A 27,899-nucleotide genomic window follows, 5' to 3' on the forward strand; every position below is an offset into this window, starting at 1 on the left:
TTACCCATTTCCTGCAGCTTTAGGGAAACATTTCCTCCTCTCCCATCCAAGCCTCCTTGGTCTGTTCCAGGTGTTCTCCTGCACGCTCCTATCTGTCATGGGGATTACCTGGAAGCACTGAAGTTCACCTTAAATCTGTAGATCCCATCTCATGGCTGAAAGAGGTGCAACACTTGGTAGGGATGTAGTTCACTGCACTGATGAACAATGTCCAAACTGTAGGAGAAGGTGACCACAAGGAGGCTCAGGACAAAGACAGCCGAGAAGTGGTCCAAGTCCTCAGCAGAAATCTCACAAATATGTTATTTTTGCAGGGCTGAGCCTTGCCATTGTATTTCACTTCAAGAGAGGTGACTTGGGGTTGCCTAAGGGATGGCAGGTTAATGAGAAAACCCAGCACATGCTTGCTTCCAAGTATTCAGAAACAATCTGGATACTTTAGCACATTTCCTCATAAACTGACCTTTGGGAGGTCTTCAGTGAGTACATATTTCTCTTATTACGAAATGCACTATCTAGAGGCTAATATATAACAAATTAATCCCACATTGATAGAGCCAGACTATAAAACAGACAATTATATAAAGAAGAATTATCACAGCTTCTCTCTGATTTCAAAAAGACCCCAAAAAATGGACCCCATTCCCATCACTGCCTAAATGTCACACCACTTACCACTTTAACAGGCAACTAATTATTCTGCCCACAGCACTTTTCACCTCCTTGTTCCTCAGGCTGTAGATGAAGGGGTTCAACATAGGGGTCACCACTGTGTAAAAGACAGAAACGATTTTGTCCCTGCCCAGGGAATAGCTGGAGCTGGGCCGTAGGTACATGAAGAGAAGGGTCCCATAGAAGATGATGACGACCACCATGTGGGATGCACAGGTACCAAAAGCTTTGCGTTTGCCCAGTGCAGACCTCATCCTCAGGATGGCAAATAGGATGTGGCTGTAGGAGATGAGGATGACCAATACAGTGGTCACCTCGTTGAAGCCCCCAAAAACAAGTATCAGTACTTGATTGAGGCGAATATCAGAGCAGGCCAGTTTTGACAGTGGTGGCCCATCACAGAAGAAGTGGTCAATGACGTTGGGGCCACAGAAGGACACTCTCAGCGCAAACCCCGTGAGCACCACTGAATCAAAAAACCCAATTGTGTAGGACCCAACCAAGAGGAAAACACAGATTTTCTGGGACATGATGATCTGGTAGCGCAGGGGGTTGCAGATGGCGACATAGCGATCGTACGCCATCACAGCCAGGAGGTAAAACTCCACGGTTACAAAAGCAGCATAGAAATACAGCTGTATGAGGCATCCAGCAAAAGAAATAGTCTTCCTTTCTGATGAGAGATTCAGCAGCATTTTGGGTGTCACAACTGAGGAGTAGCACAGATCCAAGAAGGACAAGTTGCTGAGAAAGAAGTACATGGGGGTTTGAAGCTGGGAATCGAGCCAGACTACAGCAATGATGCCAAGGTTCCCCACCACGGTGATGACATAGATGAGCAGGAAAACCACAAAGAGGGTAACCTGGAGGTCAAGCCGATCAGTGAGCCCCTTGAAAACAAATTCTGTAACCACAGTCCAGTTTTCCCAAGCCATCAGTGTGCAAGACATTCCCAGCTTTCAGGCAGGGAGGTGATTTCCATGAGATCAGTTATGCTGATTTGATCCCTTAATTGTTAGTGGTTTTTAATCCTGTGCTCTGTGGATAATGAGGGCATTTCCTAATGAAATACTGCCAGATACCCTGGCAGGATGTTCAGTCGTTCCACAACCACTTGGCCATGCAGAGACCCACATCTCCTGACTACACCTTCTATCTCAAACTAAGTGAAGTTAAACTTGGTTAAAACTAAGCCCATCTTCCACCTTCATGTACTGATTTAAAGGCAAAAAGTATTAAAACCAGCAAAGCAAGTTTTCCCTTGGACATCGCCATGGTATTCACTATGGTCATTGTTTCCATCCATCTGCAATTTTCACCACATTAAGAGAAGAGCAGCTCATATTGATTAATGTTTGTTTTGATAATACACAAACTGGATGAATATTAGCATTCACTCTGATTTTCAGGTTGACAATGTCCCAGAGACTCTTTTTTATTCCACGTAGCTCAGAGTTTGAATTTGTTGCTCAGGGCTTCTTATTCTAAGTGCTCAGAAACAAAAATAATGTTTCAGGTTTATGGATTTTTTTTAAATAAGGAATTGCTAACAAAGTTAGTGACCACTCTGGACAATAAACTGCATTTCAATAACTGCTCTCATCCCATGAGAATAAATACATGGACAGAAGGGCATATGTATATATCTTTCCTTTTCCAATACCTTCCAGCTTAGCTGGTGACTTGCTAAAAATTGTGTTCTTCCCATTTTTTCTATTATGTAACTTACATTTTAAGCAAACTGTAACTTCCCGAGTACTTCCAAGCAACTGATTAACATGCCATATTAAATTTAGAAATTAAAACTTCCTTTTAGAAAAGAGTTATAATATAACTCTGTGTCTCAAACACAGACATTTGAAAGCAGTTAAAATGTAGCTCCCCCTTCTCTATAGGAAAGCATTAATCTGCCCTCATACCATGCTGGAGTAGATTTCTATTTATTTTTTATTCCCTAGTCCAGTCCTCCACTTGACCCTGAAGACTTTCACTGACCTGGGTCCCTGCTTGACACCAGTTCCCCTGCCATCCCTCAAACAGTACCTGAGAGGTCACCTCTTCTGCTTTCCTGTAGAAGATCCAGCCTTTTTCAGCCTGGACTAATTTTGTGCCTGCCTCTGTTATTAGTTTCTCCAAGGAGATCACCCAAAAGACGGACTCTACACCTTTTTATTTCTGAGGAAAACTAGGAAAGTAACAATACAGAAAATTAGACAATATGCTATTAAAGTCACTCGAAAGTGTGTGTTCTCATCTCAAATAGGATAAAATAATTGCAATGTCCTCCAGAAGGATTGTGCCTGGGAACAGGGTAAACATATAAGACATACTGAAGATTTCTTCTGTACATGTATACATTCATCCCAATATAACTCTTAGCAACAGCCAAGGATATGTTTTCAAAGAGAAATAGCAATTTTTGCTCTTGTGACAATCACTGCTACATTTTTTGGCGTTGCCTCTAATCAGATCTTTCTTACCTGTCTGCATGACTGTATTGCACAGAATCATCACTGACTTAAGAAAAAACTTACTTTCCCACCTTCTCACTTGCTTTATAAATCAGAGTTTCAGGGAAGGAAACTTATTCTGAGTGTCCTTTCTTCTCTCTTTAATGCTACATGGTGTTGGAGGTCCATGTATGACTGTCTCCCAGAGGCTCCTGTCTTCACTATTTATTATTTTCCAGCTTAGATGGTTGGGATAAGCTGCCAACAGCCTCACTGGGCACATCATCCCATGCCAATCACTCTTGGTTTTTCTCCCCTTCAGATATAATTGGAAAGTTCCCTCAGCGATTTCAAGAGTTAGATGTCTGGAGCTATTATTTCCTCAGCTCTTGAGATGGGTTGTCTTCTGGGAGCCAGAATACACTGAGATCAGAAACTGCTGTGAGGTTACTGAGAAACAACATCTCGTAGAGACAGCATCTCAATATCTTGTAGCTATGGAAACACTCAAGGCAGAAAGATTTATCAATCTTTACTAAACCTTGAAAATCTTAAAGAATACTCTACCCATTTTCAAAACTAAATATTGCCAACCTACTTGAAGACCATAATTCTAATAACGAATTAGGAAGTGGAGGAGGTACTAAAGATCAGAGAATAACACATTAATATAATGTTAAATGTATCACTCCATTTCCCTCACTAAGAATACTGTCTCCCATGGTACCCATCCAGGAACATGGTCTGGATGCAGAGAGACTACCAGAGTGAGCACTGGCTGGGCTGTTGGGTGCTAAAAGCGATGGGTGGTGGGTAGTACCCTGCCTGGACACTAGGGAGTGCCACAGGGGTTTGTCCTCTTTCATCTCTTTAAATAGAGACAAGGGGGACATCATGACGTGCAGGGGACCATGACGCAGTACCTGAGCAAGGCAAGTAGGGCAGACCCAGAAAACTGGGCCAAATTCAGCCAAGGGTCCAGACCATCAGGCAAGTCGGTGATGATGAGGCAGGTTCAAGATCAAGGTTAGTCTACCTCCTGGTCAGGGTCAGCAATTGCTAAGCAGGTCCATTATCAAGCCTAACTGCAGATCAAATGAATCCATAGGCATGTGCACCTGTTGTTAAACTGGAAACCAGAACACCTACAGCATGACTCAGAAGAGAAGCAAGCTCCCTGGACTGAGCTTAAGTAGAGCTCATGGGCAGAGGGTGGAGATGGAGGCCCCAGGTGAGGCTGGTCAGGGTGATTAAGGCCTATTAGTTCACTCTGGGACAATTAATCACTCTCTGAAAATGCCCATTTCTCACCATTGAATATAGTGGAAGCCCAGAATCACCACCTCAGGTGTGGACATCTGGGCCGTAGGTACCTAAATGTGGATAATTCCGCCCTTGCTGGAAAACTGGGCTGTCCAGTGTCCACAGAGACATCAGCACCTCCAGAGATGGAGTCAGTTATGCATTATGTACCATTTGGGAATCCTCTGAAAGATCTGAAATGTCTCTAAACCCATTTTCATTCTGTCATCAAGGTCAGACTGAAACCTTTGCATGCTCCACAAGTATCTCAGAAGCATCATATGAGCTGGTCATCACTGTCACTGTGTATCTGTGTCCAGTGATGCCTCGTCCATGTGATGGCTTTCAGATAACTGAAGCAGCACAAAGGTTTTCAGAATTGTATTTCATCCCCTTTTTTTTTAACCTTTTTTTTTTTTTTTTTTTTCCTTTGGTAAACCCTGCTGTGAGGAGCCCTAAGGGACTTTCTCCCAGGAGACCACAAGGGACCGTATTTACAGCCCCATCACCCACCAGCTCAGCTACTGGAGTCTGTGAGGTCACATCAGGCAGTTAATAGAGTTTATGTGGACGCATAGATGTTCTCCACTGCATTTGGGATGAGGCCCTGGCTCCCATCACACGACAGCAGCAGAGGCACAGGAGGAGCTGCAACACCAAGACAAAGCCAAGCTGAGCCTGCATTTAGGCAGTGGGCTTTCTTCTTCATGTCCTCATGTCCTCTTTTTTTGGGCTCTGTTGGAAAGCAGCCTTACCAAAGTAGGTTTTCTTTATAATAAGAGCACAGAGTGGTTTATGGCAAATGTTTTTCTCTTACTTAAGCAGCTAAAGCAAGGTGAACTGATTTATGCAAATGTTAAAGAAGGACGTGTATTATTTTGTTACAAAGAAATACAACATTTTAAACTGTCAGCAGAATATAGTCATTAACAAAACAGACTTTGGAATCAGCACATTTTAAAATTAACTCAGTTTTCAAGTAAGCATCTTAGCCTAATGCCTGTGGTTTTAGGATGCTTCAGCATGCTGGAGCTCACAAAGGTATAAATCATTAATTTACCAATGTGAATTTTATCCACTGTGAATAATATATAATAGTTTTATAAATGTGATTTGAAGACTGAAATAATAATTAAAAGTCAAGGGAGAGTGTCTGGAGGTCATCAACATTGTATAAACTGTGATTTCACTGGGACTGTGACTCTTGCTCCAGGTTTATGTGCAGTCCTGTGAGGCTCCTCTGAGGTGTCTTCTGCAACAAATTCCTTTTCAAACTGAATGTGAATAAAGATCTTACTTTTTTCTTAAATCTGAAAACATTTATGCTAGAATAAATCTATAGTTTTAAGTATCTAAGCATAGAAAAATAAAATTGCTATTACTATTGCTTCAGCTCACTCCCTGTTTTTTTCTAAGTACCTCAACTGAAAAACAAAAGACATGTACAGCTTGGGTTTAGAAAATATAGTAGAATATACCAAAATGTGGCAGTTAAACTGGTGATTGATTGGAGTAAAATATGGTCCAAAAGTGAAATTATTTTTTATAATTTTGATATTTTTCTTCCTTTTGACTCAGCAAGTAACATCTGGTCATGGGAGGAAATCACACACAGACTAAATTCATCCTTCTGGGAATTACAGATAGTCCATATGTGCAGGCCCCTCTTTTTGGGTTGTTTCTATTGATTTACATTGTCACTTTGGTGGGGAACATTGGAATTATGGTCTTGGTTTGGGTGGTTCCCAGCCTCCACACCCCCATGTACTTCTTCCTCACCCATTTTTCTTTCACTGATGTCTGCTATTCCACAGTCATCTCCCCCAGAATGCTAGCAGACCTGTTATCAAAGAATAAAACCATTTCTTTCGCTGGCTGCGTGATGCAGTTCCACAGCTTTGCTTTCTTTGCAACCGCCGAGTGTCATCTTCTGGCTGTGATGGCCTATGACCGGCATGTTGCTGTCTGCAATCCCCTGCTTTACGTGACGGTCATCTCCAGCCGTGTCTGCCGGCAGCTGGTAGCATCGTCCTACCTCGCGGCCTTTCTCAGTGCCATCGTCTACACCAGCTGCACGTTTGGAGGTTCCTTCTGTGGACCCAACCAGCTTGACCACTTCTTCTGCGATGTCAGCCCCGTGCTGAAGCTTGCGTGCTCCGACACCCACAGCAGCGAGATGGTCATCTTTGCCTTTGTCGCCATAAACGGGGTGAGCACGAGCGTGATCATTTTGCTTTCCTACACCTGTATCCTCCGCACGGTCCTGAGGATGCGCTCAGCACCGAGCAGGTCCAGAGCCATCAACACCTGCACCTCCCACTTGGTGGCTGTTTCCTTATTCTACGGGACAATATTCTTCACGTACCTACAGCCTGCGTCTAGCCACAGCAGCCTGGATAAGGTCACCTCCATCTTCTACACCGTGGTGACCCCCATGCTCAACCCTTTCATCTACAGCCTGAGGAACAAGGAGGTGAAGGGTGCTCTGGTGAAGTGCAGGAGAAGGATGTTAAACCACTGTCAACACAAAAGATTTGTATCAGCTAGGGAGTGATGAGTTTATCTTAAGTGAGAAAGGCTATGATGCATTAAAACAATTGGATTCTTCCCTAAACCTCACAATTTTATGTCAGTTCTTCCACAGTTTCTGCACAAAAGTGAATTACAGTACTTAGCCCTGAGAAATAGATCCCACAATCACATCTTCCTTGGAAGGAAACCAGGAGGAGTGGAAGCCTCAAACTTTATTTCACTTTGCAGCCACCAGCCTGTAGGAAGAAATTACCCTGAATTATTTCAGGCTTCTCTTTCTCACAGGAAGCACAAATCATAGGTTTATTGATTTATAACTTGTTTTCACTGATAAACATGTATTTTTCTTCCAAGATTATTGACCTTACCCGTAAACTCCAATAAAATTCTTCCCTGCTACCTGCAAGTTATTTATCAGAGTTAAGCTGCTGGGGTGGGAGGGAACATTTTGGAAGAATAAGTGTATTTTTAAATTTGCTTGCCAAAAAAAAAAGTAAGGTAAAAGACTTGAGAAGATGCAGCGCATTTGTTTCTGACTTAAAAAGTGAAAAAGCTGGTGGGATTCAGGATCTCAAGCCGTACCTTTGAATATTCAGTGGAATTCCTCCCCAGGCTGCACACTTCAGCATACATCTTCATTTAAATGAAGCAAAGGTACATAATAGAATTAAAAACACAGGACAATGAACTGTTCTGAGACTGCCCAGTGTTTAGAACAATTTCTGCATGGTGATAGTGTCAAGGGGGCCTGACATTCATTTTAAGTGGTGTTTTGCATACATCTTAAGTGTCATTTACTTAAGCGGTGAGACAAATGGAATTAAACCCAGAGATATGCATCAGTGTCCTGTGTCCAAATGCCCAGATCACGCTAAAGCATGCCATGAAAACCAAATGCCGTATTTCATTTAAAAATTAAGCACGTGTCTAGTTTCCATAGTTGAAAGACAATCCTGAACACATAAACTATGGGTAGCTGATAGCTGTCTGGGTCTGAAAAAAAATCTAAAAACCAGCAGTTTTTCAAATCACGGTTCATTAAAGAAGAGGGGACATAAAACATGGTGCGGGAATGGCCACAACACTGAGGAGTTGCAATCCTTCAACTTTACCTGGCAGGCACATAAGAGAAAAAGCAACCTGATTTCTGCTTGTCCTAATTAATTCCAAAGGACGTTTATTGTTCCTTCAGTGCACACTCATAAGCATTTGTGACTGGTGGCAATTCTACAACCTCCTTGCAAAATTTGGCAAAATTCAGGTTGCCTGAATAAGTTCAGCACAGGGTCTTCCTCCTCACACACTTGATTTTGGTTGCCCCTTGCCTGTTGATGCTGCTCGGACACCTTCAAGGGGTGGGATGAGTTCCGACTCTGCAGAGTTACAGACCCAAGTGCCTTGCCTGCAGCAGGAAAATATCTTTCCCTTAGCTGTTGTGAGTAGCATGGGAATTAGCTTATACTTTGAAAGTAGATAAATGGTGAACGGAGTCTTCTGTGTGCTCTGTCTTAGGTCTGGGGAAAAAGTGGCTTCCACCTACAGCTGAATGAAGGATCCAAAATCGATATAATTAAATGCTAAAGAGCTTGGCAAGACATAGGCTTTTGATATCAGATAGTTTAGTTCTTTTAAAACCCTCACCACAGCTTGTTTTCCTCTTTCTATTTTGTTGGATATTTTTACTTATGCTATACATAGTAGAATCATAGAACCACAGAAAGCCCAAGTTGGACCCCAAAAGACCATCTTGTCCAACATTTTGTGAGAAAGGGAGCCTAGATGAGAATTGTAATATTGTAGGGCTCACTGCTGCTTGATGAATTACCCCCCTCTGGGTGTCCTTATTGCCTCTTGTTTTTAATTAAGTTTCCAAAGCAGAGACAACTAAAATACTCAAAGGTTTACCTAGACTTGGTGTGATGTTCCTAAAAGAGATCTAGATTGCCAGAGTCTTGCATATGCTGGATCCAACTCAGTGAACTTCCAAGGGTAACTTTGGTCTAGAGCGCAGGGGAGTCAGAATCGTAAACTCTTGCAATATGAGAACCAGCCTTGGTTTTTTGGAAATACTTTTTCTGCTAAGAGCATCATTGCATTATTTTGCTTTGATTTCTGCAGCGAAGGGATCTACAAAATGTAGAAACCTGTGGCTGTAGACACAAACTTCCCACATGAAATACATAATAGAGGTCCTCTCCATAAGTGGTTCTGACACCTCATAAAGCAAGCATCATTTTTGTAGGAAGAGCTGGAAATATACCTCTTTGCCCTGTGCTTCAGGTGCAGTTCAATCAGCCTGAATGTTTTGGAAAGAGAAAACCAAGTGCTCTGTAGATCAGTCAAAACCTGGCCCATATCGACCTGAGCATTTAAGACTGTATTCGTATAACCTAGTCTTATCTATCTAAAACCTAGTTACCAAACCTCAAGATTTAGACAATTTATCTAGCTTTATCCTTTAGATAATAGGACAGATATCTCAAGCAGTACGTAATATAGGTGAGACAAATGCTGTTTTTTCTTGTAAAAAAAAATGGATTTCATTAACTAGTTTCATTAAATTTCCTGTACTTGTACAGGAAAGATTAATTGCCCTTTAACAATAAGGGAGTGAGGTCCTGAAAATAAAAGGAGGTCATAAGGCAGGTTTTAAGCTATAAACTGAGAGATGCTGATGGCTGTGGAAGAGCATTTTGACAGGGCTATCAAGGATCCTGGAACTAATGTCCGATGTAATCTGAAAAGGCCAAGATGGGGGGAAAAATAAAGCTACGTACAATAAAACACAGAAAACAAATCAGACTCTCTATGGTATCTGGTGACTGGCACAAGTCAGTAGTAGAAAGAAAGCAAGACTTGGAAATGTTTCCAAACCAAGTCTGGAAGCTTAACTAATAGTGTGGGGAAATAAAAATCCTTGACATCAAGTGAAGCTATGGAATCCTCTACTGGAAAACCACCAGATAAATATCACGCCAAAGCTACTTCCACATGACAAACTTCCTCAGGGCATCCTTCACCTCCCTGTTCCTGAGGCTGTAGATCAGGGGGTTCAGCATGGGCACCACCAGCGAGTAAAAGACAGCAAAAATCTTGTCTGTGCTCAGGGTGGCACTGGCCCTTGGTCGGAAGTTCAGGGCGAGGATTGACCCATGGAAGATGGTGACTCCAGCCAGGTGGGAGGTGCAAGTGGAGAAGGCTTTGTGCCGACCCTTAGCAGACCTGATCTTTGAGATGGCAGAGAGGATGAAGGAGTAGGAGATCAGGATGGCCAAGACGGTCACCATCTCCACCAGTCCCCCGAGGCCAAATATCAAACGCCTATTGACACGGGTGTCGGAGCAGGAGAGAGCTAGAACAGGCATGATGCTGCAGTAGAAATGGTCAACCGTGGCTGGCGGGCAGAAAGACAGGCTGAAGGTGAAGTCCGTGTGCACCGAAGAGTGCAGCAGGCCAAGCACGTACGAACCAACCACCAGCAGGATGCAGACCCTGGGAGACATGATGGACGGGTAAAGCAAAGGGCTGCAGATGGCCACGTAGCGGTCATATGCCATCGCAGCCAGAAGGAAGCACTCGGTGGTCCCAAAACCTATGAAAAAAAAAAGCTGGGTGGCACATCCGGCTAGAGAGATTGTTTTCTTCACCATCAGAAGGTTCATTAATGTCCTCGGCGCCACCACTGATGAGTAGCAAGCATCTAGGAGAGATAAATTGCTAAGGAAAAAGTACATGGGTGATTGAAGCCGACTGCTGCTCCCGATCAAGGCAACCATGCCCAGGTTCCCTGCCAGCGTGATGAAGTAAATGAGGAGGAACAGGACAAATAAAGGTGCCTGTAGTCGTGGGTTTTCTGTCAGTCCCACGAGAGTCAACTCTGTAACTTGCTCAGTTTGATTTTCCGCAGCCATCTTCTCCAAAAGCACTGTAGGTTATGTTCACAGAGCCATAATAAAAAAAGATAAATTAATGGAGAGAATCAGCACCTAAAAAGACCAACAATCCCCAGTGGCTGTACTGGCTAATGCTCTCATTATCGGAGATTTGTTTCATTTTAAATCAATATTTATCAAAAAACAATTCAGAAAGACAGTGGAAATTTTATTTTGGTATCAGTTAGTCTACCAAGTGCTCAATTTTTCCTTCATTCTGATACATACATATTTTTATCTGTTGTACTCTCAATAATGTATATCACATCTCAGTGTAACCCTCACAATTTCTAACCAAAAAGAGTGAAAGGAAGGGTTCAGTGACTCCTATAACAAATCAGTTACTTCAGTAATGAAAATAGACCTTTCACAGAATTTGAACTGGAATACAACCTTCAAAATTTTAGCAAGCCTTCCCAGTGGAGATATTTTTAAAGATTATTTTTCTTGCATTGCTGCAGAGAAAAAAAGATTAAAATCCCCTTTATTCTTCCATAAATTTTCATTTATTTTGCTAATTTAGAGTTATGCTTTTATGGGGTGTATGGAAATGGTGTGGTGACATCATTTGGGAGAAAAAAAAATATTAAAAATAAAGGTGACGCAACAACTCTTTGCCATTATAACATCTTTCTCTATGCCTCCTCACTCTAAAATTCATACTTATTTTTAAATATATGGAAATACATCAATGCATCCTGACTTTTTATCACAGAAATCAGTGAGAAATATGGAGCAGCCCTCCACAGTAGTTCAGAAGCATCCACTGTAACATAAATATATGCTTAAAACAAACCAAGAAAAGAGCCAATATAATTGTTGGGTAAAGTGACCCACTTTTAGTCTAAGATCATGGAAAATATTGTGCTGCTTGTAGGGTTTCTGCCACTGCAATTAAATCTCCTCAGTAGAATGAGTACAGCTTTCCCATCAGGATAATCAGCAGGTAAATCAGTGTAAAAACTGGCATTAATGAGTCTGACATATTTATAACAGGAACATCAAATAAACTATATGCCAAGGTGGAAGAAGTGCGTAGGATTCAGCTGTATGTCAGAAAACTCATCCATTTATTGACACAGGTATAGGGGCCAAAACCACTGCAGGAAAACCTGTAGAGTCATCAAATTGCTCAGGATGGAATTCCCCAGCATTGCAGAGATAGAGATATATTGTAACTGGTATTTTACCTGTTAACTGGTATAATAACTTTCCAAAAAATATAAAAATTATAACTGGTATCATATTCTTCAAAAAGAATATTTACATGTGCCCTGTGATTTTCCTTCTCCATCTGTTCTATTGCTCTTACATGAATAGAATAGTTCATTTTGACTTGTCTAATAAAGATACAACTGAGAACAATCAAATTCATCTTTACAGACCTCATGTCTGAATGAGGAAGCCATTTTCTTTCCCTCTTGCTTCCTGCAAGGAATTATATATTATATTCTGCAAGGATATTGTATATCCCCTTAAAATTATGTATCACCGTAAAGTTTCAGCTATCAAACAAATCTGGATGTCCTCTTTTCCTTACCAGTTGAGCTCTTGCTTCTTACTTCTTCCTTACTTTGCAGTAATTCATGACAGATTGAGAGTACACTTATATGTTCCATCTGTCCAGCCTGCCTGGTTTAATTGCTTTTTACCTCTTGTCTCTAATCCACTGAGACTTCTGAGGTGCTTTCGTTGAGAAGTGTTTTGGAAAACTTCCTTTGGGAGAAATGCAATTATTTTTATATTCCTCTGTCAAACACATATACACACACACACATATATATATGTACAATCTCTCTATACATATATATATATGAGACAGGAAAATAACAATAAAATAAAATTAATTTAAATTAAATTTAAAACTGGTCTTACAAGTAGAGCAGCTCACAGAGGCTTGGACAGATTGCATGGATTCATCTCATAACCCTAGATATCAATAAAACGTACACAAGCACACAGAGCTCCATTGCTTGGGAACAGGCGCATTTCTGGGGTGTGATCCATCTGATTTGCTTTAAAGATTTGTCTTGCCACAAAGTGAATTACATATAGAGATGCCTATTTCTTGAGAAGTGTGAGGAAATACCAAGTGGGTGGAAAATTTACTTGAGCAAGAACATTGTTTATCCCAGCTTTAAAGCTGGTTACTTGTATTTTTTACCCAAAGTTATTTGTTTCTTAATACTATGACCAAGAGACCTTAGGGATATTGATAATAACCTCCTTTCTGTAACTTCTTGGTGAATTATGCAGAAAGTTTATTTCTTAATTGGCTTTAAAGGGCTGGGAAATACAGCATAAATGGCTCAATAAATGTTGGAAGAGTTGTTATTTACCCAACACGTGATTAAGTTATTCACATTTGCACACCATCTGAGAAGCGGCTTTAGGAGCAGTAAAGGCAGGGCTTAAATTGCACAGAGATTTTCAGAAAAATTAGCACCAGCACTCACTGTGACATCTGGAAGGACCAAACGCCTTGAACTCAACCTGCAACTTCACTTGCAGGAACTAAGTTTTTGGTGAAAAACCTTTATTAGAGTTCCAAGCAACAGGTAGTAGCTTGAGAAACTCCAGTAAAGATTTGTGTGACAGTTATTACCTGATTACATGATGTCCTGTAGTCCTTGAGGTCCATCCCATTCCCACCCAGCCCTGGAGGCACTGGGTTTCAGAGGCAGTCCATAGACAAAGGGTTTCTGACTTTTCTTCTGGGTTCTCCTCTGAACCTTAGCAGGCCAGAAACCCATGACCAGGGTAATCCAGACTTTCTTTGTAGTCGTTGACCAGAGAAATGAGACAAACAGGATGAATCAAGTTGCGTGGAGGGTCTGCTCACCGCTCACTGGTGGTGCATGAGGTTGGGCTTCATCACACTAATTGTGTCAGTCACCTGACTTCTCCTTATAACTAAGAGAGATATATTACAAAGAAATTACCTCAATACGCCTTCAGACAGACTTCAGTGCAGTTTTGAATCCCACTCAATAACAGCAATAAGGAAATACTGTCCTGGTCACCAGCTTCCTCCACTCACTGCCTTCTCCCAACTGCTCTTCTCAGAGCAGCCTTCACCTCCCTGTTCCTCAGGCTGTAGACCAAGGGGTTCACTGTAGGGGTCATGATGGTGTAAAACAGCGTGGCCGTCTTGTTCTCATCCAACGCAAAGGCGGAGCTGGGGCGCAGGTACATGAACAAGATGGCCCCGTAAAACATGGTGACGACCGTCAGGTGGGAGGTGCAGGTGGAAAAGGCTTTTTTCCTGCCCTCCGGAGAGCGGATCCTCAGGACAGCAGGGAGGATATAAGTATAGGAGACAAAGATGATGGTCATGGTGCTGAAACAGTTTATGCTGACAAGAGCAAGGACAACCGCCTCATAGGTGTGGGTGTCGGAGCAGGAAAGAGCTAAGAGTGGGGCAATGTCACAGAAGTAGTGGTTGATAACATTGGAGAGGCAGAAGGAGAAAGTAAAGATGAAAGTGGTGTGTGTCACCGCGTGCAAGATGCCGACAACGTACGAGCCAGTGACAAGCCACCGGCATGTCCATCTGCCCATGATGACAGGGTACAGGAGGGGCTTGCAGATGGCCACATACCTGTCGTAGGCCATCACGGCCAGCAAGAGGCACTCGGTGACTCCAAAAACAACGAAGCAGCAGAGCTGGGCTGCGCACCCCAAGAAGCTGATGGTTTTCTCTGCCATCAATATCTGCACCAGCATTTTGGGAAGGATGATGGAGGAATAGCAGACATCAACAAAAGCCAAGTGGCCAAGGAAATAGTACATGGGGGTGTGAAGGTGAAGATCTATCCTGATTAATATAATTATCCCAAGGTTCCCCAGGACCGTCACTAGGTACGTGGCCAGGAAAGCCAAGAAAAGGGGTACCTGGAGATCCAGGTGGGTGGTCAGCCCCAAGAGAATGAACTCGCTCACATCAGTGTGATTGACAGGTGTCATTCTCTGTAACACTTTCAACCTGTGGGACATAGGTAAAGTGATAGACAATGATTTGGGCAGCTCAGCAGGACCCTCAGCATCCTCACTGTCACTAAAGGGAGGCAGAGCCCTTCTTACCGGAGGGTCATAAAATGTCAGCTGGACTCTGGATATGTCTCAGAACCACCAAGCCTCTGTCCAGTGGCCTTGAAAAGATCCTAAAACCAAAACTTACTCGTCAAGCTGAACAGTGAGAATTCCCACCTGGGTTTAGCATTTTATCTCCTATGCAGCTTCCTATTTGTGCCTTCCTGGGGAGATTTAACATAGTAGGAAGGTCGATACACTGGGCATTTCTTAGTAATAACCTTTTTATTTTTAAACTAAGATATTTCAAAAATTTTGGGTTTTCCTTAGTAGTAAATGACAGGTACATTTTGAAAGGAATTGGGTTTTTTTAAATAAACCAACATGAAACAATTCAACTTGAAGAAATAGTTTCCTTGTTGACTTTTATTTCCCTTTGCAAAACAAAGCAGAGCAAAATCATGACCATTTTTCTTGTAAAGCTGATACAAACATGCAGGTTTCAGTATACAGAGTCTTGACAACGCCACAGGAAAGGAAATACACAGTGGCACAGTGACAATGGGTAAACTAACTTGGATGTGAATCTGAGGCCATACAAGAAGCACAGAAGGAGCTGAGCAGGGCAGCTTGTGCTGTAAGTAGCGAGCACCCTCTTGCCTTGGCCATCAAGGCCATCTCTTGCCATTACAGTGGCACCTATGAAAAGATGGAACACCTACATCTCTCCTTGTTTTGTCATCTAAATTTTAAAGCAGGAGAGTCTTCCTCCCATGTAGGATTCCTTCTGCTGTTCTGTCTTTTTGCTATAAATTAAATATTTTACACCTCTGGTCCTTTCTTTCCTCTATCTCACTAACTTCAAGTCCATAAGACAAAAAGAAAGAGATGCTTACTTTAGTGTCGTGATGTCCCTTCATGTCCCACCACTTCAGAGCAGGTTCAGGGCTGAGGACTGGCCATAACAGAAGATTCCTTCACCTTGGACATGACTTCTCCAACAAAACTCAGATCTTCAGTGCAGATCCATGCAGCTCCTTCAGCAACTGGGATGAGCTTGGCTATTTCTCCAGAGAAAAGGCCATAATTCATCTTCAAACAAACGTTGTGCGTGCTTTTTAGCACAGTTTCATTAAAAGCTGCATGGAGGAGGATGACTTCCAGAAGGCAGGCAAGCCCCCTCTGTACTTTTTAGCATTCCAGTGGTATTTATACTCATTTCTGTGACCTTGGAGGCATTCCAGTCCATGGAGAATAGAAGCTTGACAACAAGCAAAATCCACCTGGAATATAAATTTCTTCATCTCCAGGCTCACTAATGAAGCCCAGGAAGAATTTTCTTTGAATATCTGGATTTAAGATGTCTTCCCCCTTCTCCCATGCTGAAGAGCAGGAATGGCTGAAAAGTGAATGTCTACATGATTCACCAAAAGCAAATCCCAACTTTTTTTCCACGGTCACCCTTGGATATCATCTAACTTTCTCTAGTGTCTTTCTCAGTGCCACTTAATCTGGATTTTGGCAACGCAAAGATATTTCTTGCAAGAATTTCTGCTGTCATGATCTCCCCCTGTTAGCATCCTTTTGCTCCAAACCCCACCCCAGATGTTGATCTTTGACTTTGATGGTTTCTGTAAGCCAGTAATTGTCCTTCCACTAAGTTTTTTCATGGGTTTTTTTTGTTTTTTTGTTTTTTTTTTTTTACTTTTGCTATGATCATTGATGAGAAGAGCAAGACAATAGCAATCACCTACACACAAATCAATACAAAACTGCAATCTTACCTAAATGGAATACTTCTCACTGGGATCTGTCCACTGGATCCCAGTGCCATAACTTGTATTATCTACCATACTGTGGTTTTCATGTATGGATTCACAAAACACTTTTCTATCTGCTTTCTCCAAGAGATGTAGTTTACAGAGTTGGTGGTCTCTCTGTATTAATTTGAGTAGGTTGCTACTTTCAGAACCTCCAATAGCTGCATTTCAGAGACCATTTATTCCAGCCATTATTAGCAGGAATGATATTCTCTGTCCATATGCACATTTGTCTTGACAGTGAGAATTCAGAGATGTTATAAACCTCCTCAGACAAACTGCATTTACCCAGGCTGCCTGGGGACAACCTCTCTCCGTCACTTCACAACTGCTGTCCATGGCCCCACGGCTAAGAGGGATGCCTTTATTTAGTAAAACACATGGATATATAAAGAAATGCAGCAATTATTTTCAAAATGTTATAACTTTTCTCACAAGTAGGCCCTCTAGTAAATTCCATAATGGACTTCTCTCTTCAATATTATTTTTTCCTAATGAGATCTGGGGCCAAAACCCTCAGTAGGCTGTATACAGCTACTACAGCCATTGCATCCCTCTGGGATACAGGCAGCACTTAGGACCAGTTGAACACGACCACCTGGTAATTCCCCTTTCTGAAGTCACTCTGCCTTTATCTGGCAGCATACTCAAAGACCTACCTGATCCCATATTCACAGCTTACCTAAATGCCACTGGGTGCCCAGCTTTTCAGCAGAATTTGAGTCTAGGGGGACAAAAGCAACATTTTCTAACAGGTGTCTAAGGTAGTTTCAAAAGTAGGAAAGGTATCACCAGCTTGAAATAGTATGAAATCTGCCAGATCATGTCTGTGTTATTGTTTTTACTCCCTAACTTTATTCTGTTCGTTACATCTTAGAAAACACAAAAACGCACTCTATGCTCAAGTGTGCAACAATACCAAAAATCCTCTAATAAATTTTAATTTGAAGCAGTGCAGAAAGCAAAACCTAAAAAAAAAAAAAAGCTTTTGAAAGTCTGTGTGGCTTCTTTTCCTAAGATATCCAGTGGGTCTTGGTCTCTAGTTGCCAAAGATTTGTCATAAAAATGAGAGAAGACACCTGAATTCTTAAGCAGAGTCTATGCTTGGCTGGAGCAGATCCTTCACCTCTGGAAACCAGCTGGTCTGCATGGGTTAACAGCAGTGCACAGCTCCCTCCAAATATGCTCATAAACTGTGCTTGAAGTTTAATTTCATTCCCCTAAAATCTATACAATTTTAACACTGGCTGAATGAGCACTGAATTGCTCAAAGGAAAAAAAAAATATCAAAAAAGGTGAGGCATGAAATGAATCACTGAGTGGTGTTAACACGTGGCACACAGTCTGGTGCTCGTCACCACGGCCAGTCCCCTGGATTGGTGTGGGATTTCTCATTGTACATCCCAGCCTACAGGACTCCAGAAATAAATACCAAAATGAAATTGAAAACAACATTTTTTGATAATTTAAAAGCTAATTATGGGGGTTTATTGTGGGTTTTTTCCTTTCTTTCCAGGTCATTTATAACTACCTCAGTGTTTTTATTTAGCACAGCAGCTGATGAGCATGAGCATGATTTAGGTCAATGTTGTCTTCTACAGGTGTAGGCTTCTTCCTATGACCATTCTCCACCCTGTTGCCAGGTGCTCTAGGAAGCAATTAGCCTTGCTCCAAAATAAACATCCTAAATATCTTACCTGAATATTTAATAAAAGTTCCCACTTCTCCCCACTGACTGCAGAGTTCAAGTTACTCCCTGGACCAGGAAAAAGTGGTATCTATTGGCTACATCCTGGTGTTCCCCATGCTGAGCCCCCGATCCACAAGAGGTGAAGGATGCTTGGGGAGACTCCTAGGAAGGGTTCTTGTTTCCTCCCAGATGCAGACTGGCAAAAAGATATAATCAACTAAATGCAAATAACTTGGATGTTCTTGAGATTGCATCTTTGTTCTGCAGCTGTAGTGATGAAAATAATGAGCAGGTAACATGGAGAGCCATGAAAGCTCTGAAAAGTCTCTTTCTGAAGTGCAGGGAGTAACTCAGGGGGTCTCTGGGGGCTGCACAACTGTGCAGAAGCATTTTGTTCATCACAAAGTCCATACTGAATAGCTGAACTACACACTTCAGGGACAGGGTCCTTAAGGAAACACAGAACTAGAAAATGGATAAATATCCCCAGCCACACACCACAGGTGGTGCTGGGACAGGCAAGGACATACCTGCTTGCTCTGCCCTGTGAGATGAGCTGGAGTGGGGATGTCACACAAAGAGTGTCATTGTGCTTTTGTTGTCATGATCTCTAAACTCGTGATCCCATCGGCGCTTGTTGGACAAGACCATGAGTAAGTATTTCTGGGCAAAAAGGGATATGGTGTCACAGATAGCCAAGAAGATAAATCTTCAAGGGGATTCATTTTCCTTTTCTTTGTGTTCTCATCTCTCTGCCTTGTGCTACCTGATGACAAATATTAAAATCAACATACGAGGCCAGGTGAGAAAATCATCAAGCCCATTGTAATACCAGGGGCACCTGGAGAGGGTCTTCACAAACCTGGTTGGAGCACAGGCAAAGTTGCAAGGAAGCAGCAGGACACAACTCACATTCTGGCCTCCCTATGGAAGAGTCTGTCACTTCTATTGGCTGTGAAAGAGCTTAAATAGTTTTCAGACTGACAATGTCAGGTGAAATGAATTCCAACTTCTGTAGATGCAAGTGTGTCTGTATTCAGGTGGGCACATACACACACTGAATGCCTGCAGCCTTCAGTAATGTGCCTAAAAATAGAGGTCTTCCCAGATACACACATTTGTAATTACAACTTTTAGGGCATGCAGCCAACCATTCAGTGTTTGCTCATGCAGAACAGAAAACTTAACGAGACAGTCCTTTTACTGGTATGACTCATGAAAACAAATGCAATGAAGCTGTGTTGGTTTGTACCAGCTGGTGAGTCTACATGCATTTGTCTTCAACGGGTATCTCCAGTTTCTCCATATGTACTTCAAATTAAGGAGTCCCGATGTACGAGATTGAGATTTCACATTCACAAAAGTCAGGGAATACAGAGTCAGCAAATACTGACAGAGATACATGTATACATACCTACATGTAAATACCCACCCATATTTTCATATCCTGTTTCCTGTTTAGGTTTTATTAAGAATTTAAGACGTTATATGGAATATATAGAAATTGCTTGTGTACATACCCATATGCATTGCACCACGCACAATGTGTGTATGTACATGCTCCCAGCAGATGCAGCTTTCAAAGTGATGCAAAGACACCAAAACTTTGACATAAAACAGCACAACCAAAATCATAACAGTGCAGCCCTTCCCAGTACAAAATTTACTCTGCTTTTTTCTTTTGTGTGTGTGTGTGTGTAGCTGTGTTCTGGTACAGAGAGCAACACCAGCAACATGGAAGCCCTTCTCTTAGCTGGTGTCCCCAGACCCTATACTGCAAATACCAAATAGCCACCGTGATCTGTGTCTCCAGGTCAGTCCTTTTCCCCTGTCCATGGAAGAGAGGAACCACAGTTCGGTCACTAGCTTCATCCTCCTGGGGTTCACTACTGACCCGAAGCTGCAGCTTCTCTTGTTCCTGGTGTTCACCTTAGTGTATGCCACCACTCTCGTGAGCAACATCACCCTCATTGTGGTGATATGCCGTAGCTCACAGCTCCATACCCCAATGTACTTCTTCATTGGGCACTTGTCCTTCCTGGATCTCTGGTATTCCTCCGTCTACACCCCCAAGATCCTGCTGAACTGCATCTCTGAGGACAAGAGCATCTCCTTTGCTGGGTGTGCAGCTCAGTTCTTTGTCTCTGGTGGTTTGGCCTACACTGAGTGCTACCTGCTGGCGGTGATGGCCTACGACCGGTACACGGCCATCTCCACCCCACTGCTCTACACTGCTGCCATGTCCAAGAAGCTGTGCATGGGGCTAGTGGCTGCTTCCTACCTCAGCGGCTTTGCCAACTCCACCCTCATTACCAGCCGCACTTTTGCCCTCAGCTTTTGTGACGCCAACGTCATCGATGACTTCTTCTGCGACCTGCCCCCTCTGGTGAAGCTCTCCTGTGACGTGGCGGAGAGCTACCAGGTGCTTCTGTATTTCATCCTGACCTCCAACGTCATCCTCCCCTCTGTGCTCATCCTCATGTCCTACGCCTTCATCTTGGCTGCTGTCCTGAAGATGCATTCGGCCGAGGGGCAGCACAAAGCCTTCTCCACCTGTGCTGCCCACCTCACCACCGTCACCCTCTACTATGGCTCCATCCTCTTCATCTACACTCGGCCCAGCTCCACCTATGTCCTGGAGAGGGACAAGGTGGTCTCTGTGTTTTACACAGTGATGATGCCCATGCTGAACCCCTTCATCTACAGCCTGAGGAACCAGGAGGTGAAGGAGTCACTGAAGAGACTGGTGAAGAGACAAACAGCATCTTAACAGAACAAAAAAAAAAAACAAAACAGGGTTTACATCCCCAAAGATGCATAGAGCAAGGAGTGTACCTATTTTTCTTGTTTGTGTTTTCATTTCTTGCTTTTCACAATAGGTGCAGGAGGATGCAATGCAGGAATGTAAACTCTTCTGATCCTGAAGTGCTTCCTGATGGACAGGAGGTGTCACTGTACAGACAGACCTCCCCTCCTTCCCGCCTCTCCCCATATATAATTTATATCTGCTATAAAATGGGATCTTAGCAGTGGCTGGCCTCATTGTTGTACATCATCTTCTTCACCCTGTGCTTTATATGGATTAAATATTCCTTACTTATACCCAAACCAGTAGCTCAGGTAGAGCTCCATGTGTCATGAAGTAACGTGCCTCTACTCCTGAGCTGTCCCAATTATTTCTTCTTGATGCTGTACTGCACCACATAAACATACTTTTCATAGTCCTAGACTATTTTCCCAGTGAGATATTCACTCCAGTGTGAATAGGGTGGGTCAGATTGGAAGAACCAATGTCAAGAAGTACAGAGGCATCTGGGATTGAGTTCAGTTGCCTGAACATAAACACCCTGGAGATGCCCCCGGGTTTCCCTCTAAGCTTTCAGATGTCACTCCAGAATGGCCCAAGTCTTCTGAAGGCTGCACAGCATACGTGTCGAGTGCACACCAAGGTCCTCCACACCTCAGGACAGAGCAAATGGCCCCAGATTTCTACATGAGGGCAACCAAACCCAGACCTGGCCAGGGGAATTTCACTGCATCTTGCTCCTTTTCTGTACCTTAAGCAAAAAGTTTCCAACACTACTTGTAGGAAAACATGCTAAAAAGCTCAAGTGGTTTCTTAGTTATTAAAGTATCTTTTTTTTCCTTTCTAAGCTTTTAGTCCAACTGAAAGTGAAAAAAAAAAAAAAAAAAAAAAAAAAAGAGAAAGTAAAGCTCTTTTTATTATTATCATTAATATTATTAAGACTGTTGGGAGGAGGGATTAGGTGGTCTGAAGTAGATTAATCTTCTTCAAATTTAAATAAATAAAAGATGAGTGCTTAAGGCAGAGTTTTTTGTCTCCATTTGTGATCAATAAAGGTGTTTTTGCTAATTTTCTGGGTTTTTTTCAGACAAAGAGTATAGTTTAAAGAGTTTAGGTTTGAAGATCTCCCAGATTTCTCCTCTTGCTGTGTTTTTGTTTGCATCACAGGCTGGGGTCAGGCTGCATGAACGGAGTTCCTTTTGGATGAATACAAACTGAAAATTGGCTGGAAGAAGGAATCTAATGCAGTTTGACCTTCAGTAGCTGTTCAGATCCACAGAACAGAATAAATTTAATCTAGAGAAAACTATTCTGAAATGCATATACTATAGACACTGGGTCCATGGTACCAGTCCTTTTCATGTTCAGGCCTGCTCCTGTTGTACCACATCCATCCTAACCATCTGTCCTATGATGTGATAAAGCATCCTCTTATTCACGCATATTTTAGAGGGGACCTGGCTGGCTATCTCATAATTAGACAATTAATTTTTTAGATGCTGAGAGCCAGGTGAGCCCGTTCCCATGCATATACTCCAGTCCCAGATTTGTAAAGGTAGGAAAATCATGTTTATGAAAAACAGTCAGACATGGAGGATGTATGTAGTGCTTTTCAACTTGCCTTGCAGTTTCAGAATTTAAAAAGACACAAGCAAATCTATCTCAAGGCAATTAATGACAAGAAATTCAAAATGTGAGGTGTCCTTGAGGAGGTCCAAAGGTGAGGAGAAACACAACGAGCTTCCCTGGCTCCCTCTGCTAGGAGGTCAAAAGCAGGCAGGGACAAATCACCCCATTAGAGAGAACCAATGGAACCATGTTATCTGCACGTGTCATGAATACAAAGATGTCTCTTTCTTTAATGAGAGTGTATGACCAAACTTGTACCAACAGTGAGAGCCCTCCAGCAGGCCCGGGCTCCAGGCTCTCACCATACAGGTCATTACAGCTATTTCCATCACAAGTGATGTTGCTCCCCTTCCCAGAGCAAGAAGTGGTCCTCGGGGACCAACCACCCTTCCAGGAGTCATCAGCTTAACAAGACCTTCTGGGGTTTACCGAAAAAGTTTCCTAATCATCATGAAAGCTTCTCAGTGGGCTTGTAGTCAACTTACCTCATTCTTCTTAACAAGCCGTGAGAGACTAATTAGCAGGGGCTAACAAGAAAGAAAGAAGGAAAGAAACTTTCTTCCTTGTTAACAACAAAGTGCACTTCTACAGCTGCCTTGCTTCTCAGAGCTAGTTCAGGCCCCGAAGCTGAGGAGTTGGAGGGTCAGTGTGTTGGCATGTGACTGTATTAAGGACAATTGTGTGGGCCTGGAGGGATGGAGAGCAATGCTCCTCAAGGTTTCCCTGATTAAAGTACCTTCCCCTCATCCCTGTGGTTAAATTCCCACCTGCAGACTGACATCCTTCTTCCTTGGTGGGATGATGCAGTGGCCCAGCAGCACCCTGAACTCCTTGCTGAAGAAGTATGGTGGTGTGCTTGGTGGGAGCACTGGCTGTGGTGGGAGCTTCTTCCGTGTCAGTCTTGGGTCTGATCAGGATCATTTCTAAATGTTTCTACCCCATTTTTGTTCCCAGTCAGCACTCTTTTCTCTCCTACTGGTCTATGAGGTTAGCAACACTATAGCTGCTAAAGTTTGTTAATCGTTCACCTGATTTATTTTAGAGGGGAAGTCATACAATTGATGAGAACTAAGTAGAAGCAGTTAATAATAATATAACCAAAATAAGATCAAAATTCCAGGATCAGGAGCAGGTAGCTGACTAGTGGGTAATTTTACCATGACTCATAGGATATGTCAGATGATAGCTCTCTGCTCTTTGAGCAAGTTACAGGCACTGCAGAAGTTTCTCAAATAAACTTGAAAATACAGCTACAGTTGAGCTGAAATAAGTTGTAGAAAAGGCCTAACAAGCCTCGTTGCAGTGAATTGTTGTCATGAAACCCAGTGTCTATTGCTAATACAGGGTTCATTAAATTATGTGAGTCTTGTGTTCACCAGATATGTGCCCATTACTTGATATGAAGAGAGCTCTCATCATTGTCAAGCTGAAAGCAGTGTTATTTGTTGTCATTGTTGCTCAAGACAACAGTGGTAACGCATTCTCAAGCTACAAATAGTCAGAAGGGCTTAAAATCTTGAAATTAAAATGATATCAGACTGTAAACACAAATAAAAGTACTAACACATCCCAGAGACAGGTCAGTGAATGGTCTAATCCAAGAGGTGTTAATGACCCAGTATTTAGGAACAAGGCAGAGGTTTCCCAATACAATTGTCCCAGTAGCTCACAGTAGAGCACTGCTGCTTCTATACCATAGCAGACAGAAATGGAAAATGTAAACATTTCTGAGGAGATGTCTCAACTCCTCTGATGCACCAGGGAAAATTATTTATCAGATGCTTGTTTCCTCTCCATCAGTCTCCTCAATGCATTCTTCACCTCTTTGTTCCTCAAGCTATAGATGAGGGGGTTCAGCATGGGGGTCACCACAGTGTAAAACACAGAGGCCAATTTGTCAAGGTTCTGGGAGTGCCTGGAGCTGGGTCGTGAGTACATGGATGCAGCAGATCCGTAGAAGAGGGTCACGGTGGTCAGGTGGGACACGCATGTGGAGAAGGCTTTGTGTTTGCCCGCAGCTGAGCGCATCCTCAGGATGGTGGCCAGGATGTAGATGTAAGAGATGAGGATGGTCAGGTTAGTGACAAACAGGTTGAAGCCAACCACAACAAACATCATAATCTCATTGATGGTGGGGTCCGTGCAAGAGATGGCATAAAGTGGGGGTCCCTCACAGTAAAAGTGGTTGATGATGTTGGGACCACAGAAGGAGAGCCGAAGTGCAAACCCGGTGTGGATGGTGGCATTGGCGATCCCAGCGAGGTACGAGCCAGCTACCAGCAGTGCACAAACTCTGCTGGACATGGAGGTGGCATAGAGCAGCGGGCTGCAGATGGCCACGTAGCGGTCATACGCCATCCCAGCCAAGAGGTAGCACTCGGTGGTGGCAAAGACCGCATAGAAATAAAATTGTGTGAGGCACGCAGAATAAGAAATTACTTTCCTTTCTGCTAGGAGATCCGAGAGCAGTCTGGGGGTGATCGAGGAGGAATAGCAGATGTCTAAAAAGGACAGGCTGCTCAGGAAGAAGTACATGGAGGTGTGAAGCTGGGCATCCAGCCTGATTAACACGAGCATCCCCAGATTCCCCAGCAGAGTGATCGTGTAGATCACCAAGAAGACCACGAAGAGGACAGCCTGGACACTCCCCTGCTCTGAGAACCCCGAGAGAACAAATTCAGCACTGGGGGTGCAATTGCCTTTGGCCATCATCGTAACACAGTTGCTGTAGAAAAGCAGAGATGCAGAGAAACACAGAGTCATCAAATTCCTCTTCTCCCCACAAACAAATGTTGAAGATCCATTTATTTTTATCAGGAAATACGAATTTCAGAGACAGGAACTGTTGAACAACATATTCAGTGTTTGTCTCAATACATTTTAAAGTAAACAAAATGCATGATTGAGTTTATTTGTAATGGTTTTATTCTGGTCTAGTCACTACTAATTTGGTTTGATAAAGTCACTTTACAAATTGGAAGGCTTATTCTACCTCCTAAAGAAGTTAAGAAGCTTGTTACTTATCAGATCCAAAGAGGTAACCACAGCAACTTATTCTTGCATTAGAAGTCATTCTGCATCTAAAAACAAACAAGCAAACTAAAAAAACCCCTACCCTTGTTTCAAAAGATAAAAGAGAGAAAGCCCTGGTGACAGATCAAGACATTTTTCAAATAATTTCTTTTAGGAGAGTCAGAACAAGTTAAAATAAAACTCTAATTTCTTCTCTTCCTTCCTATGAAACTCTGTAATTATTTGAAACAGGAGACTTAGTGTGTTAACGTCCCCTTTAAATGCTCTGATATCCATAGCATTCTTGTGAATTGAGAAAGACAGTGGAAATAATTTTAAAAGGTTGGTACCGGTGGAAACCCCGACAGTACTACAGTGCCATTATGAATTGGGGGTATTAAGATGCTGATATTGTGTTAAAAAAAAAAAAAAAATTAAGCTCATGTCTCCCTAAAACAGCAGTTAGGAATAGTCGAATAGTCACAGAAATTGCCCACTGAGAGTTTTTAAACTGTTAAACAAGACACCAAATTATACCATTGGAAAGGACCCATCCACATGAGGAAAGTTCAACATGTGTGCCCTTGCTTGACTTATACATGAACCTCCCTTAAATCTGAATTGAGTCAAACAAATTTTATCTTTCATTCCAGCATTAAGTCAGTTGCAGAAGCTTTCACACCCCTCTAAAACAATCTGGAGTTTGCCAAATAACCCAGGTAGTGCTTCTATCCTGTGATCTTTGTAGTATAGCAAGCAGTAGACCATGTACTATCAGACCTCTTATCTGTTTCATGTAAAAGGTCTGAGATAAACCAGAACTCAAGGATGACAAGGGGGTTTTTTCCACCATGATAACATGCCTCAGACCACTGACGCTCTGTAGAGCCACTCCATCAGCTTGTCCAAGCTGCTTCCCTCTCCGGCTACTAGACAATAATTATGAATCCTAGTAAACTTGATTCAAATAATCAGCTGGGTTGAGGGGCTGCTGATCTCTGGCACTGCCCATGTGTCTCAGCTGGCTTTATTCCTAGCCTCAGATAGTGACTGCCTTAAATACGGAAAAGCAACTTATAAATGCCTGGGGTTTGCACGATATATCGTGACCTTGGGTGACTATTTCATGTGAAAACAGGCTTCTGCCTAAAGTCCTCCCCTTGCAACAGATCAACTCTTTGTAACATTATTTAGGCTAAAACTCACCTGTTTGCTCATATCTTAGTTTTTGGTTTCTCAGAGACTTGTTATCTCCTAGACCAAAATTTTATCTGAGAAATAAGCCCAAATTTCTCCCAGTGTGGATGCTAAAAGCAAGACGGATTTGCCAATCATGAAGTTCATCAATACTTGACCGAGAAAAGCACCTGTTTATAGGCTTCTTTCACTGAAAGAGCAAGGGCTTTGCTGCTACCCTCCCCTTGGTGTCATGCAGGAAATTTCTCTTGGGAATTGATGACTCTGGAAACAGCTCCTTAAGGAGGAGACATGCACTGAAAAATAAACACAATTAGTTTCAGCAAGTTAAATGTAAGCTTGATTATTTTTTCTCACTTTTATATATATATATAAAATGTATGTCTTGGAATACATAATTTATCTCTTGGAATCACAGAGAATTAAAAAGGACTGACGTAAGAAATAGAGATTAGAGGATTAAGAGATAGCTCAGGATTTGGAGAAGTGTTGCAAATGCTATTGGGAAGGAAGGGAAAACTATTCAGAAATTCTTCTGCTGAAATTTGTTTTAATATTATCTGGAATATCCAGTTGTTTCAAAACCCAGAGAGTTAGATCCAGGCATCTGAGAGAGTTACACCAGGTTTATGGAGAAAAGTTTCTCTTTTTTTTTGTTCTTAAAAGAACAAAACAACACTAGTATCTGTAATCAGATCTTCTAGGGAATTATTTTCTATCCATGGAAAATACAAACCTTTCTTCAGGAAGTTAGTATCTGGCATTAGTGACCTTTATAATAAATCAAAAGCTCAGCTCCAACACTGTCTTCATGCATTTTGCTTT

General features: G+C 42.4%; 4 protein-coding genes across 4 annotated transcripts; 2 read left to right on the top strand and 2 right to left on the bottom strand.

Annotated features, from left to right (window-relative positions):
- On the bottom strand, window positions 1-10,867 carry LOC104362667 (olfactory receptor 1009). Its single transcript, XM_009968993.3, has 4 exons — window positions 10,288-10,867; window positions 7,715-7,738; window positions 694-1,597; window positions 1-43 (listed from the first exon to the last, which is right to left on the bottom strand). Exons 1-4 carry the CDS (start codon window positions 10,865-10,867, stop codon window positions 1-3), a joined length of 1,551 nt encoding a protein of 516 aa, XP_009967295.3.
- LOC104362668 (olfactory receptor 1020-like) lies at window positions 6,019-18,643 on the top strand. The gene is made up of 2 exons (XM_032993995.2): window positions 6,019-6,917; window positions 18,589-18,643. Exons 1-2 carry the CDS (start codon window positions 6,019-6,021, stop codon window positions 18,641-18,643), a joined length of 954 nt encoding a protein of 317 aa, XP_032849886.2.
- LOC104362661 (olfactory receptor 1019) lies at window positions 13,925-25,574 on the bottom strand. The gene is made up of 2 exons (XM_009968987.3): window positions 24,979-25,574; window positions 13,925-14,855 (listed from the first exon to the last, which is right to left on the bottom strand). The coding sequence occupies exons 1-2, from the start codon at window positions 25,572-25,574 to the stop codon at window positions 13,925-13,927; spliced, it is 1,527 nt and encodes a 508-aa protein (XP_009967289.3).
- Window positions 20,265-21,200, top strand: LOC104362670 (olfactory receptor 1013). The gene has a single exon (XM_009968996.3). It carries the CDS (start codon window positions 20,265-20,267, stop codon window positions 21,198-21,200), a length of 936 nt encoding a protein of 311 aa, XP_009967298.2.
- Window positions 25,575-27,899: the final 2,325 nt, after the last annotated feature.

Source organism: Tyto alba, unplaced genomic scaffold (genome assembly GCF_018691265.1).
Source record: "Tyto alba isolate M040663 unplaced genomic scaffold, T.alba_DEE_v4.0 Super-Scaffold_8, whole genome shotgun sequence".
In the NCBI taxonomy this organism is placed as follows: domain Eukaryota; kingdom Metazoa; phylum Chordata; class Aves; order Strigiformes; family Tytonidae; genus Tyto; species Tyto alba.

Excerpts from the sequence above, each read along its gene's own strand:
- LOC104362668 (XM_032993995.2), top strand. The coding sequence starts at position 6,019 with ATGGGAGGAAATCACACACAGACTAAATTCATCCTTCTGGGAATTACA. Across the intron at positions 6,918-18,588 it reads GTGAAGGGTGCTCTGGTGAA|ACTCCTAGGAAGGGTTCTTG; the intron begins GTGCAGGAGAAG and ends ATGCTTGGGGAG.
- LOC104362661 (XM_009968987.3), bottom strand. The coding sequence starts at position 25,574 with ATGGCCAAAGGCAATTGCACCCCCAGTGCTGAATTTGTTCTCTCGGGG. Across the intron at positions 14,856-24,978 it reads ACCATCAATGAGATTATGAT|AATGACACCTGTCAATCACA; the intron begins GTTTGTTGTGGT and ends AGTGTTACAGAG.
- LOC104362670 (XM_009968996.3), top strand. The coding sequence starts at position 20,265 with ATGGAAGAGAGGAACCACAGTTCGGTCACTAGCTTCATCCTCCTGGGG.
- LOC104362667 (XM_009968993.3), bottom strand. The coding sequence starts at position 10,867 with ATGGCTGCGGAAAATCAAACTGAGCAAGTTACAGAGTTGACTCTCGTG. Across the intron at positions 7,739-10,287 it reads TCTCTCCTGCTCCGACACCC|ATGTATGCAAAACACCACTT; the intron begins GTGTCAATAGGC and ends ATGACACTTAAG. Across the intron at positions 1,598-7,714 it reads ATGCAAAACACCACTTAAAA|AAAACTGGACTGTGGTTACA; the intron begins TGAATGTCAGGC and ends TGATGGCTTGGG.